Source organism: Schistocerca serialis, chromosome 3 (genome assembly GCF_023864345.2).
Source record: "Schistocerca serialis cubense isolate TAMUIC-IGC-003099 chromosome 3, iqSchSeri2.2, whole genome shotgun sequence".
Lineage (NCBI taxonomy): Eukaryota > Metazoa > Arthropoda > Insecta > Orthoptera > Acrididae > Schistocerca > Schistocerca serialis.
The window spans coordinates 381,024,076-381,036,592 of NC_064640.1; the positions used below are offsets into that span (position 1 = coordinate 381,024,076).

The 12,517-nt window shown below is 36.2% G+C and overlaps 1 protein-coding gene and 1 long non-coding RNA gene across 2 annotated transcripts in view; one reads left to right on the top strand and one right to left on the bottom strand.

Moving 5' to 3' along the window:
- The window catches only part of LOC126470220 (uncharacterized), a 32,053-nt gene extending 27,956 nt beyond the window's left edge, over positions 1-4,097 (bottom strand). Inside the window, exon 1 of the long non-coding RNA XR_007586149.1 lies at positions 3,818-4,097. This is a non-coding gene — a long non-coding RNA (uncharacterized LOC126470220). The remainder of the gene's footprint in view (positions 1-3,817) is intronic.
- Positions 4,098-4,149: 52 nt separating this feature from the next.
- Positions 4,150-8,366, top strand: LOC126470219 (uncharacterized). The gene is made up of 2 exons (XM_050097902.1): positions 4,150-4,284; positions 7,527-8,366. The coding sequence occupies exons 1-2, from the start codon at positions 4,269-4,271 to the stop codon at positions 7,865-7,867; spliced, it is 357 nt and encodes a 118-aa protein (XP_049953859.1). The 5' UTR covers positions 4,150-4,268; the 3' UTR covers positions 7,868-8,366.
- Positions 8,367-12,517: the final 4,151 nt, after the last annotated feature.

A 12,517-nucleotide genomic window follows, 5' to 3' on the forward strand; every position in this document is an offset into this window, starting at 1 on the left:
CTCAGAGTCATTTTTGAAAACAGTTTTAAGCATGAAAACTAAAATTTTTATTCCACTGCATACATTTGTTTAAGCACTACACCTACATTATAAAAGTTAATTAGGTCATTAACCTGACTCAACTGACATCCTCCTAAAACGTTAATTAAGCCCAAAATTAGATTACATATAGTTTATGTTTTCCATTCTAACTTTTCCAAGAACAACAATATTGCTAACCTCAGTTTTAAATTTTATATAGGCCCAGTAAACAGCTCATTGAGGCAGATTCTAGTCATTCATAAGAGCCTATGCTTAACAATGTCTTTTACTTTTATCTCTCTGGACAGCGTTATGTTTATACATATATATGCCTACATTATCATGATTTCTGTCTTCGGAGACCGTGGCACCAGTACCAGCAAGGGAAAGAGTGAAGAAGTACCAAGAAAAGATTAAAGATAACCATGAAAACAGAGAAGCTTACTTGAAGAAAGAACAAGACAAATTAAGAAGATTGCAGGTTAAAAAAAAATTGAAAAATAATCAATGTCTTAGAGATAAGAATCGAAGAAAAATAAGAGAGAGAGGAGAGAGAGAGAGAGAGGGAGAGCAATCAGAGAAAAGAAAAAACTAGAACTCGCAAGATCAAAAGTTCCAAATGAATCTTCTCCTATTGGGACTTACAAGTGTAAACAGACATTTGGTAAAGCTGTGAAGAAAGTGTTGAAGGTACTTCCAAAAAGCCCCAGTAAAAAATCTGGTGTTATTAAAAAGATAGTTTCCGATATAATTGGCTCTGAAACTTTGGATTGACAGTTGAATGGAATTTTTTTGCCAGTTCACATGGTAAAGGAGCCATGGATGGCATAGGAGGTGCACTGAAGAGGAGTGTGTGGACAGCTGTTAGATCTAGGAAAGTTATTATTAACAACGCAATTGACTTTTATGACTACACTCTGAAGAATTTTTCTAAAATTAAGGTACTATGGGTTGATAAGATAACAGTGGAGCATAACATTCCTATTTTGGATGAAAGGTGGAAAAATTTACAAGCAATTCCTCAAATCCAGGGCTGCCATCACTTTCGGGCTTATAACACAACTGATTTGCTGGGTTCAAAAACAGCAGAGTCATTAATGACAAGGATGTCAGTATTTATTACTGAGGATGCCAAAGTTAAAACATTACATGCAAAAAGATGCATAAACTTCTATGAAATGTGCAGTTCTAATGATTCTAATCAGGAGACTGTTTCACCATCTGAATCGCAAGACAATATTGGAAGTGCTTGTGAGTTAAGCCTAACTAATAAAATTGAAAAGTCTGATTTAAAATTTGGGTTATTTGTCTTGGTTGACATTCCAAGTGACAAAAAGAAGCCAACCCTATCCAAAATTCAACACCGTTACTTGGGAATCTGCCAGAGTGAGGTTGATGAAGAGGAGGATGTGAAAATAATGTTTCTGAAGTCAGTAGGAAAAAGTAAAACACTTTCTAAACTAGATGAAACTGATGTTTGTTTTGTGAAATTCAGTCAAGTACTATCTAAGGCAACAGCACCAGAAATCAAACAAGGTAACCGTTTGTACTATGAGTTCAATTTTGAATTGGATGTTGCTGGAAAAGTTTATTAAATGAAGTTTTTAAACCTATCAATAATAAGAAAACATTTTTGTCATAAATTTATTAGGCCTACAAAATGAGGTAAATGTTAAGTAAGTAACGATATCTTGGCCTAGTTGTACTATAAAATTGTAACAAAATTTTTTGTGTAATAAATAGCTTTATCCTTCAAATATGTTCTCTTAAGTACATACTTTTATTCCAAATAAACTACAATACTTCTTTTCTTTTTATGCAATTGTAAGAGGTAGATTTATTCCTTCAAGAATCAAATCTGATGCGTCTATGTAACACCCGTAACATTTAATGTAACGCCCGTAACAGCAAAAAAAATATATATACTGAGTTATGATGTCCAAAAAAATAAAAATTTATATTTCAAAATAAAATTTGGGGCAATACCTCTTGACAGTTGTTTTACAAGAATAAAAGCTTCATCAAGTTTGCAGAAATTAGAGAATTCCCTAACTCATAACAGGGACTAGGTCTACTTTTGGTAACACCCGTAACACTACTTTTTTGATTAATAACCAGGAGAACAATAAAACAATTCCAGTATCAACATTTTTAACATGAAATATAATGTAAGCCTTAAAAGTTTTCAATATTAAATTCAATAAATATTTTTCCTTACATTATTTTTCCTGATTTTAAGGTGTGTACATGTAACACCCGTAACTATGGAATTGCCCACTAGTTCCATGGATCATGAATACGATATTTCGTAATGATGTGGAACGAGTCGAATTTTCCAATACATGACATAATTAGGTTAATTTAACAACATACTTAAGTTAATATAACTACTTTATTTTTTTGTGTTTTTTTTTATTTTTTTTATTTTATTTTATTTTTTTAATTATTTTTTTTCTTAATTTATATCTAATGAGAATGAGCATAAATGTGTAACATGCACTAACAGCTGCTTGCTTATTTACGCAGATTTACAACTGGTTGAATACTAAAAGCGATATATTGATATTGGTCACTTCAGTTTTGTTCATAACAAAAATTTAATTATGCTGTTTTACTGTCATTAAAAAGTACCTAGTTCATCTGGGTTTTAGCTGATTCTCATAATTTTCTACCTGCATTATAATTGCCATGTCATCAGCAAACAATACTTTTTTTTGCCTCAATATTTTCGAATGAGTCATAAATACAGATAAGAACTAGAGGTTTGTGTACTGATGCTTGATAAATGCCAGAGGTGAATGGGTCTGAATTGATAAGCACACAGGAACTAGTTTTGTGATGCAGTATGTAAACCGTAAGTTAACTCTTTGGATACGATCGCTAAAACAGCTCAATTGGAAGTCCTTATACCATAGTGTCTAATTGTCCTAATGAGACTGGTGTGGTCAACCATGGCTAATGGTTTTGTTAAGTCCAGGAATATTCCTGTTACTTGACTTTTATCATCCATATGTTTTACAACATTGTGCACACAGTCATATATAGCAGTGTGATTTTTGGATTCTAAAGCCATGCTCTACATGAGCTGGCATGTTTTTGTTCCCAAGGTTTTGTCAACCAAGTATTTATTTATGTATTTATTTATTTATTCATCCATCTTTAAGCATTTGCATGCAATTGAATTGCCATGAACAATGTACAAGAGGTTTTATAAAGTACGAGTAACTTGTTAAGAAACATACTTACACTATGGTACTACACATAAATAAAACAAACATAATAAAGGCACATATACGATACAAGAAAACCACACGTGGTAAATAAAGATTCCTCCACACTGTTAAATATTAAATATGGAATTATACATTGGTAATTTAATAAGTATCACGCAATAAATTAATAAAGGATATAGACAAAAATTTGCAAATATGGTAACAGTATAAATATTAGCTGAACATTATTTAGTTACTTGAATATTCATTACTACAAGGGGCACAAAAAAGCATAGAATGAAAGTAAGTAACATTGCCTGCGCAAGTAGTGTGTTGAAAAGCTTTAGTCCTGCATATTTGCAACTGTTTTGTGTTTTATTAAATCGAATTGACGGTATGCTTGTTTTATAAATAAAAACTGTCTTTTCTTGCTGCACTGTGTTCTATATCTCACAGACTCTTTTTTTTTTATTTTAGGGTATCTTCAGCAGTGTATAGAATGATACAGTTTTGTTTTGATATATGTTATTTGTAAATTTTAAGGCAATTCATATTTCGTTTTAAGTAAATACGTGGCTACTTACAGTTCTTTGCGGTTTTGGCCGGCATCTGCGTTTCCTTTCATTTGGTCACAGGCTGCTTCAGAACTTAACATACGAAACATAAGCACGTTTTCATGTTTCGAACTTTTTTTCTTTACTATTTACATACTGTTTGCCCTTCTTGACACGGCGCACTATTAGTTTTCTGTCAGTAATTGTACATATTTAATCAAAAACGCAACTACTGTCAGTTCCCCATGTGTGTCATCCTGTTTGCCTGGTTTGTTTACGCAAATTACCAACCTAACGAAGTGTCTGCTGGAAACAAACGTGTGTGTGTGTGTGTGTGTGTGCACGCCTTCGACCATAGATATCTATGGTCGAAGGTGTGTGCAGCTAGAGTTGCAGAATGTCGAATATGAATGTAATAGCTCTCAGAGAGTGGTTGAAAGTTCTGGTGTTCAGCTTATTTGAGTTTTGGTTGAAATGATTTATGGAGAGGTTCATGGGTAAGTGACTGGTATTATCATTACTATCATTATTATTGTGATAATAATCCTCTATTGGAGCATTACTCTATTAATTTATTTACTAGTGTAAACAATGAGTTGTCTGGAACGTGAACTTGATCAATTAACAGGGTTTTCTTTTCTGCTTTGGTTTTCTGCACGTGATAATTTTGTTGCAGGGTTAGTAGGCGTTTTTTATTGTTGATTATAATTATTTTCATGTCTTCTTCTTCTCAAGTGGTTGGTTTGTAATTGTGTTCCCTTAGGTGTTCTACAAATGTGGAGTGGTTTGCCTTATACTTCAAGGCTCTCATCTGTTCTTTGTATCCGACATCATATGCTCTGCCTGTTTGTCCTGTGTATCTGCCATCACAAGAGCTACACTGTAATTGATATATACGTGATTTCTAGTATACATGTATGTTATTTGCCAGTTTTGGGTATATTTGATAGAATTGTCTGTTGTGTATGCTATGGTTATGCCCTGTCTTTTGGAAATGTTAGTGATTTTGTGTTTGTATGTCATTGTATACCATCTCGTGTTTTCTCTTAAATTTTCCTGATTATTTTGTGATTTGTTATAGTACTGACTGTTTACAATAGTGTTTGGTTCTGTTGTGTTGTTGTAAGTGGTTTTGTTTTTTCTGCTTTTATTTTACGTTTAATTTTGCTGTTTAGCTCTGTGACTATGTTACAACTGTAATCGTCAAGTGGGGATACTTTGACTGCAGGTCTTACTTTGTTCAAAAATTAGGAAAAACTTTGAGCGTATCTTTCACAGATATTACTGAACTTAGCTGAACGCACTCTTTCCGTCGTAGTTGGCAGCACAAATCCCATCATCAAAGAACATAAATGTGCAATCATAAATGGCAGACATATTGAACGTTACATTCCGCAAATTTTTTTCGTCTGTCTAAATTTACCTATATGAAGAATATCAGTGGTGATTTGCAGTCTTTGTGTATTGTAGTAAGCTGTACGATATCTATTGACAATGCTTATGTAATATCTTGCGCAAGAATTGACTCATGAAACTTAAAAATAAACATTTTGTTGAGGACTGCATGCCGGCCGCGGTGGTCTAGCGGTTCTAGGCGCTCGGTCCGGAACTGCGAGACTGCTACGGTCGCAGGTTCGAATCCTGCCTCGGGCATGGATGTGTGTGATGTCCTTAGGTTAGTTAGGTTTAAGTAGTTCTAAGTTCTAGGGGACTGATGACCACAGATGTTTAGTCCCATAGTGCTCAGAGCCATTTGAACCATTTTTTGAGGACTGCATGTTTGTTAAGTTATGTGGGGTTACTTTGGCTAGTAGTCAAAGTATCCCCACTACACAAAAATAGCGATTTTAATGGCTTTTCTTCCGTTTTACAGCATTTTTTTGCCCTTATGTTGTAGGTAGGCCTAAACAAAGAGAAAATACCGAGCGAGGTGGCGCAGTGGTTAGCACACTGGACTCGCATTCGGGAGGACGACGCTTCAATCCCGTCTTCGGCCATCCTGGTTTAGGTTTTCCGTGATTTCCCTAAATCGTTTCAGGCAAATGCCGGGTTGGTTCCTTTGAAAGGGCACGGCCGATTTCCTTCCCAATCTTTCCCGAACCCGAGCTTGCGCTCCGTCTCTAATGACCTCGTTGTCGACGGGACGTTAAACACTAACCACCACCACAAAGAGAAAATGACTAGAATTCATAAAAGACTCCCTTCAGCAAGAAGATATAAGAGTGCTATTCCAGAAAATATCGAGTCAGCTTTAAATGAGGTTAAAAAAGGTACATTGTCAATCACTGCAGCTGCTAAGAAATACAATATAGTGAAAGGAACATTAAGTAATAGGTTTCACAACAGGCATGAAAAACAGTTTGGCAAGCCCACTGTATTTTCTTCTGAATAGGAGATAGCTTTGGTGTGGAATGCTGTTGTTGTTAGTGAATGGGGTTTCCCTTTTGACAGCCTTGATTTACGACACCTTGTTAAGTCTTATTTAGATATACAGGGAAGACCAGTTATATTATTTGGCAGGAATATTTTGCCAGGAATTGATTGGGTATGTTCATTTGTTAACAGACATAAAAATGGTCTTACATTTAGGAACCGCCAGAACATCAGGCTTGAAAAAGCGGGAATTACAGCAGATGTAATAAAGAACTATTTCATTAATCTGGAACAGTCGCTTCAAGACGAAAATGAAGTTACTGGTGTACCTCCAGAAAGAAGTTTTAATTTTGATGAAACGAACCTGTGTGATGATTCGGGTGTGAAGAAGTGCATTTTCAAGTGAGGGGTGAAATACGCAGAACAGGTGAAGGACAGTACCAAAACCAGCATTTCTTTGATGTTTTGTGGCTCTGCAGCTGGAGAGGTTCTACCTCCATATGTAGTTTATAAGTCTGAACATTTGTGGCAAACCTGGGTGAAAGGGGGTCCCGGCAAAACCAGGTACAATCGAAGTCGTTCTGGTTGGTTTGATGCCAATATTTTTACTGACTGGTTTATGAAATTATTTCTTCCACATGCCAAAAAGCTTGGTGGCAAATTTGTGCTTATTGGAGACAATCTATCTTCCCACTTCACTCTTGAAGTCATACAGGCAGCTGTAAGCAATAACATTGCCTTTTTGTGCATCCCAAAACACTCCAGACACATGTGCCTACCAGTGGATGTGGCATTTTATGGATGTGGCATTTTATGGCCCCTTAAAAAATTTTGGACAACTGGAAAAGTGGCTCAAAAAAGAGGTCACATATTTTGTCAAAAGATAGCTTCCCAGCATTATTATCAACCCTGTATGATAAGATCAAAGGTTCACCAGAAAATGAAGCTGTAAGTCAGAATCTTATTTCATGATTAAGAAAATGTTGTATCTGGCCTTTTAATCCAGAGCAAGTACTGATCCGTATAACTGGTCAGAACAACTCTGGCTTGGATGAAATTATGCCTACAGTCTCCAATGCATTGATCGATCTTTTGAAATCGATGAGACATGAAGAGAATGCCAAACCTCGCAGATGGCGTTCCAGAGTAAATGTCATAGCAGGAAAGAGTTAGTGTATGGAAGACCTTGTAGATGACCCAGATTCCTCTTCCAGTGAGAACAATGATCTAGATATTCATTTATTAAATACAGGTAAAATCATGTATGATTGTGTAATCACTTATTAACTTATTTCTTCTTTATCTTGGTTCTTATTATTGCTCTTTTGAATCACCTAGGTTATTTTACTTTATTTCTTGTTCTCAGCTGAAGATAATGAAGAAAGAATGGCTGGAGAGACTGCTGAATGTCTGGGGGATTCAGGGATGACTCAACAAAGTGTAAAAACTAATGACTTTGTGATTGTTTGTGTGCTGACAACACACAATACACGCAAATACTTTGTGGGTGAAATCAAAGAGAAAACTGGCTCAGAATTTCTTGTTAGGTTTCTAAGGAAACAGCAAAATAAGTTTGTGTGGCCAGAAGTGTTGGACGAATGCTTAATAACATTTGAGCAAATTGCTTTTGTACTCAACAAACCAGAAATTTTGAAGCGTGGTGTTCGTTTCTCAGAAAAAGGACTTGAAGGCTTTTCTATAATTTGAGTGGTTTAAGGAGGTTACTGTTACCTCACATCACACTAAATTCAAATGTAATTCAATAAGCTTGTATAATATAATGGTGTACAACTGATGATAAATGTACTGCAGCTTCATTACGGTTACTTAAAATATTTTTTGAAATATAAATATCCATTTACTTATCATGGAGTTGGTCAATTTACACGCCAGCTGGGGATATTTTGCCCAGGTAAGTATTTTTCATTAAGTTTGTGCAAGTGTCCAAAGTAACCCCAACCATGAAGTAGCTTTGACCAGTGACAAAAAAATTATTTTGCTTGATGTACATCGTTTTAAATAAAGTTAGGTAAATTAATCAGTAGCTAGGTGGCTAGCCCCCAAAATACAATATTCAGTTTCAGGAAACTGTGTGTGACCGATATCACACTTAAATTGAAAATTTTGGTCAAAGTATCCCCATTTGACGGAACCATTGTTTTCAGCTATCTGCATTATTGTGTGAAGTTCTTTATTGTTTTATTTGATGTGCGACACTGTGTTGAGTTTATGGAGCATGTGTCAAAGTGCTGCTTGCTTTTGTATGTGTGGCTATTCCGAGTATTGGGGAATGATAACATTAGTTTCTGTGGGTTTATGGTAAATTTCAAACATGTTTTTATTGTTTTGTTTTTTGATTGTTGTATCCAGAAAGTTAATTTGATTATTCTGTTGTCTTTCAATTGTGAATTTTATATTTTTATGAACCTTATTGATGTCAGTATGTAATTTTTCCTCTCACTTGTCCATGAACCCTTCCACAAAAATTTAAACCAAAACTCAAATCATCTGAACACTAAAATATCCAACCACTCTCTGACAGCTATTACATTCATATTCACCATTCTACAGCACACGCACACACACACACACACACACACACACAGCTACAAATATAACAGAAATGAATAGACGTTAGGCCTGTTTCACATTATGACACTGGTGACAGTCACCAGCGACAGTCACCAACTGAGATACATTCGTCTGAACTGGAGTGTTCATACCGGAACACTACACTGCCTCACCAAGCCACTGTGATCCAGCAGTGACGCACCCTCGCCACATGTGATGGACAAGGTCACTCTGTTCACAGCAGTCATCGCCATGCATGCATTAGTTTGGAACACTGATCACAGATACAGCACTGCAGATTTGCCAACTGATGGGTAGTCATTTCTGAGACAGAGATGTGAAATATTCGTTGCACATTATACTGTACACACTATACTCATGAGTTTAAATTTGATTAACATGGAAGATTTTGTAAGTGAAGTAGAAAGCCATCCTGCTTTTTGGGATGTCAAAAGTGATCAGTATAGCAACAAACTGATGAAAATGAGTGCATGGCAAGAAATTATAATGAAGTTTGTGCCTGATTTCAGTGAGAAGAGCATGGATAAGAAAAACAAAATTGGTAAGTTGTATGTTCTTTTTCCAAATTTAATACCTTAATTTTCGAACCATAAAAGGCTAGCGAAATTTAATTGTTACCCCTGTATGAGTCCATTTCACTAACTTATTTGTTGGCAATACCTGTAGTGTCAGACACCAGTGATCCAAGAGTGTTCACCACAGTCACTGGTGACCATGACAGGCGACCGTCACCAGTGTCCCAGTGTGAAACGGGACTTAGTTTCTAGCATACACTTCAGTCGGTTGGCAACTTGCATAAGCAAACCAAACAGGATGAGACATAGAGTGAACTGACAGTAGTTACGTCTTTAACTCACAGTTTGTGATCAAATATTAGCAATTAGTGACAGAAGACTAATTGTGCACTACACCAATGAGGACAAACAATATTAAAATTGTGAAGAAAAAAAGTTCGAAACGTGAAAACGTGCTTATGTTTCTTAAGTCAATTTCTAGTGCGACCTCCAACATGTGACCAGATGAGAGGAAACGCAGCTGCCAACAAAAAGCGTGAAGGACTGTAAGTAAGCACTTGTTTACGTAAATAATAAGATGTGAATTGTTTTATAATCTACAAATAACACATATCAAAACTGTATCATTCGAGACCCCACTGAAAATGCCTCAAAGTAAAAAAGGCGAAACGCATCTGGGAGTAATAAAATACAGTACTACAGTGCAGCAAGAAAAAGCGCTTTTTATTCATGAAACAAATATTTCTACACTTACTGCGGAGGATGGCCACGCAAAAAGTAGGTATTTCTACCTTTAATGCTTGACAGGTATTATTATTGTGAACTGAATGCATAAAGTTGTAACTGTTGAGGTTTTCTTTTATGTACAAAAAGCAGCCATTTGTTGAAAGGGATTCAGCTGTCAGTAACTGTGATTCTTTGAAATAATGCCTATGTGATGTTATTTTTGGTGATCCCAGCATTGCTCCTAATGGCTTCTTTCTGCCAAATAAAAATTTAGCTTGCCCCTGGCTAATTACCCCATAGTAGAATACCATAGCGTAGATGGCAATGATAGAAGGTATAAGAGGAGTTAAATAGAAGTTTCTCAGAAACAGATGTGCATATTTTTTTCAGTAGATAGATAACTTGCGAATGCTTGTGATGTATATAGTGTCTGTGATTCTCCCAAGGTAATTTTGTATCTAGGTATATGCCAAGGAGTTTGATAGGAGTGGACTATCATCAACATTGGATAAGCTAAACAAATATTAGTGTCTTCTCATTGTTAATAGCTTGCTCATTAGTTTCAAATCGCATACTGGAAAATTCAAGGAAATCTTTACTTTGCTCTTTCAGTTTATTTATGTCCTTCCCAGAATTGATGAAAACTGAATCATCTGCATAAAGTACAGATCTGCATGACGTATTGCTGGCAGGTAATTGATAAATATTATAAACAGTAGTGGCCCAAGCATTGACCTGTGGGGAACGCCTCTAGTAACATTCAGAAACTGAGTTTTGAGCACTGTAGCTTACAATTTGTTTGCTGCTACTGAAATAAGATTTAATGATGCAGAGCTCTGTGTCCCTAATGCTGCAACACCATTGTTTCTCCTGTAATATTCTGTGGTTTACAGACTTGTTGAGGTCCATTAGTGTGGCTTCAGCAGTTAATTTGGATTCAACAGAGGACTGCACAATAGAAACAAAATTTGAACAGCTTGATCACTGGGACCTAAGACCAAACTGAGACTTAACTGATTTCTGACATATGCATATAAACTTGATTTTGCATACAATATTCAATTGTTTTCGAGAAAAAATATACCAGAGAAATTGGATAATAATTACTAGTGCAGGATTTATTACCCTTTTGTGTGATGGAATTACTACTGTATTTTTAGACATTCTGAAAAAAATAACGCTAATTAACATCCAGTTCATAAGTTGCAGAGAGGAAGTGATATTAAGATCGTTATCTTTTGGGAACCACGTAATTACGGTTCTGATTTAATTACAGCACATACTTCCACTTTCCTTCAATTAAAAGCTGGCCTTGTATCAGCAAACTGATTTATATGAGCAGATTGTGAATTAGCTTTTGGTGCACCCTTCAAACCTTTTTTATGAGAGAATGACGAGTTAGGTTGGCAGAATTGAGAAAAAAGAGCATAAATTCCTCTGGAGTGACAATAACATCGTTTTTAACTTTTGCACAATGTCTACCTGTACCTAATGCAGCCTGACATTTCTTATTGGAGTTTTCAATGAAGTTATCGTTTTCTCTGCATTTGGCTAACCTGCTTTGTGATCTGTAGGGTCTCTAGAGGCTATATGCCGTTTTATTAGTACTACCACCTTTTATTTTATTATGACAGATCAAAAGCAATAATCTTAGCTTCTTTAAATGTGGTGTGAACCATTTTTGTAAAGATATTTGGCCTTTCTTGCCTGCTTTAGTTTTGTTTCATTTGCTAACCACTGCACAGGAAGTATTGAAAATTTCAAATGGAATGCGAGAAAACCTGCTACAAGCTTCCTCAACGTATCTGGAAGAGCATATTACACTGAAGAGCCAAAGAAACTGATACTCATGTCTAATATCGTATAGGGTCCCCTTCAGCATGCAGAAGTGCCATGACATGACATGGCATGGACTCGACTGATGTCTGACATAGTGCTGGAGGTAAGTGACACCATGAATCCTGCAGGGTTGTTCATAAATCTGTAAGATTACGATGGGGTGGAGATCTCTGCGCAACAGAATGTTGCAAGGAATTCCTAATATGCTCAATAATGTTCATTTCTGAGGAGTTTGGTGACCAGAAGAGTATTCCTGGAGCCACTCTGTAGTAGTTCTGGAAGTTTGGGATGTCGCATTGTCCTGTTGGAATTGCCCAAATCCGTGAGAATGCACAATGGACGCAGGGGATCAGACAGGATGTTTACATATATGTTACCTGTCAGAGTCGTATCTAGACATAACAGGTGTCTCATATCGTACCAACTGCACACGCCTCACACCACTAGAGCCTCCGCCAGTTTGAAAAGTCCACTGCTGACATCCAGGTTCCATGTATTGATGAGGTTGTCTCCATACTTGTGCACGTCCATTGGCTCGATAAAATTTGCAACAAGACTTCTCCAATCAGGCAACATGTTTCCAGTCACGAAGAGTCCAATGTCAGTGTTGATGGGCCCAGGTGAGGTGTAAAGCTTTATGTCATGCAGTTATCAAAGGTACACCATTGGGCCTTTGGTTCCAAAA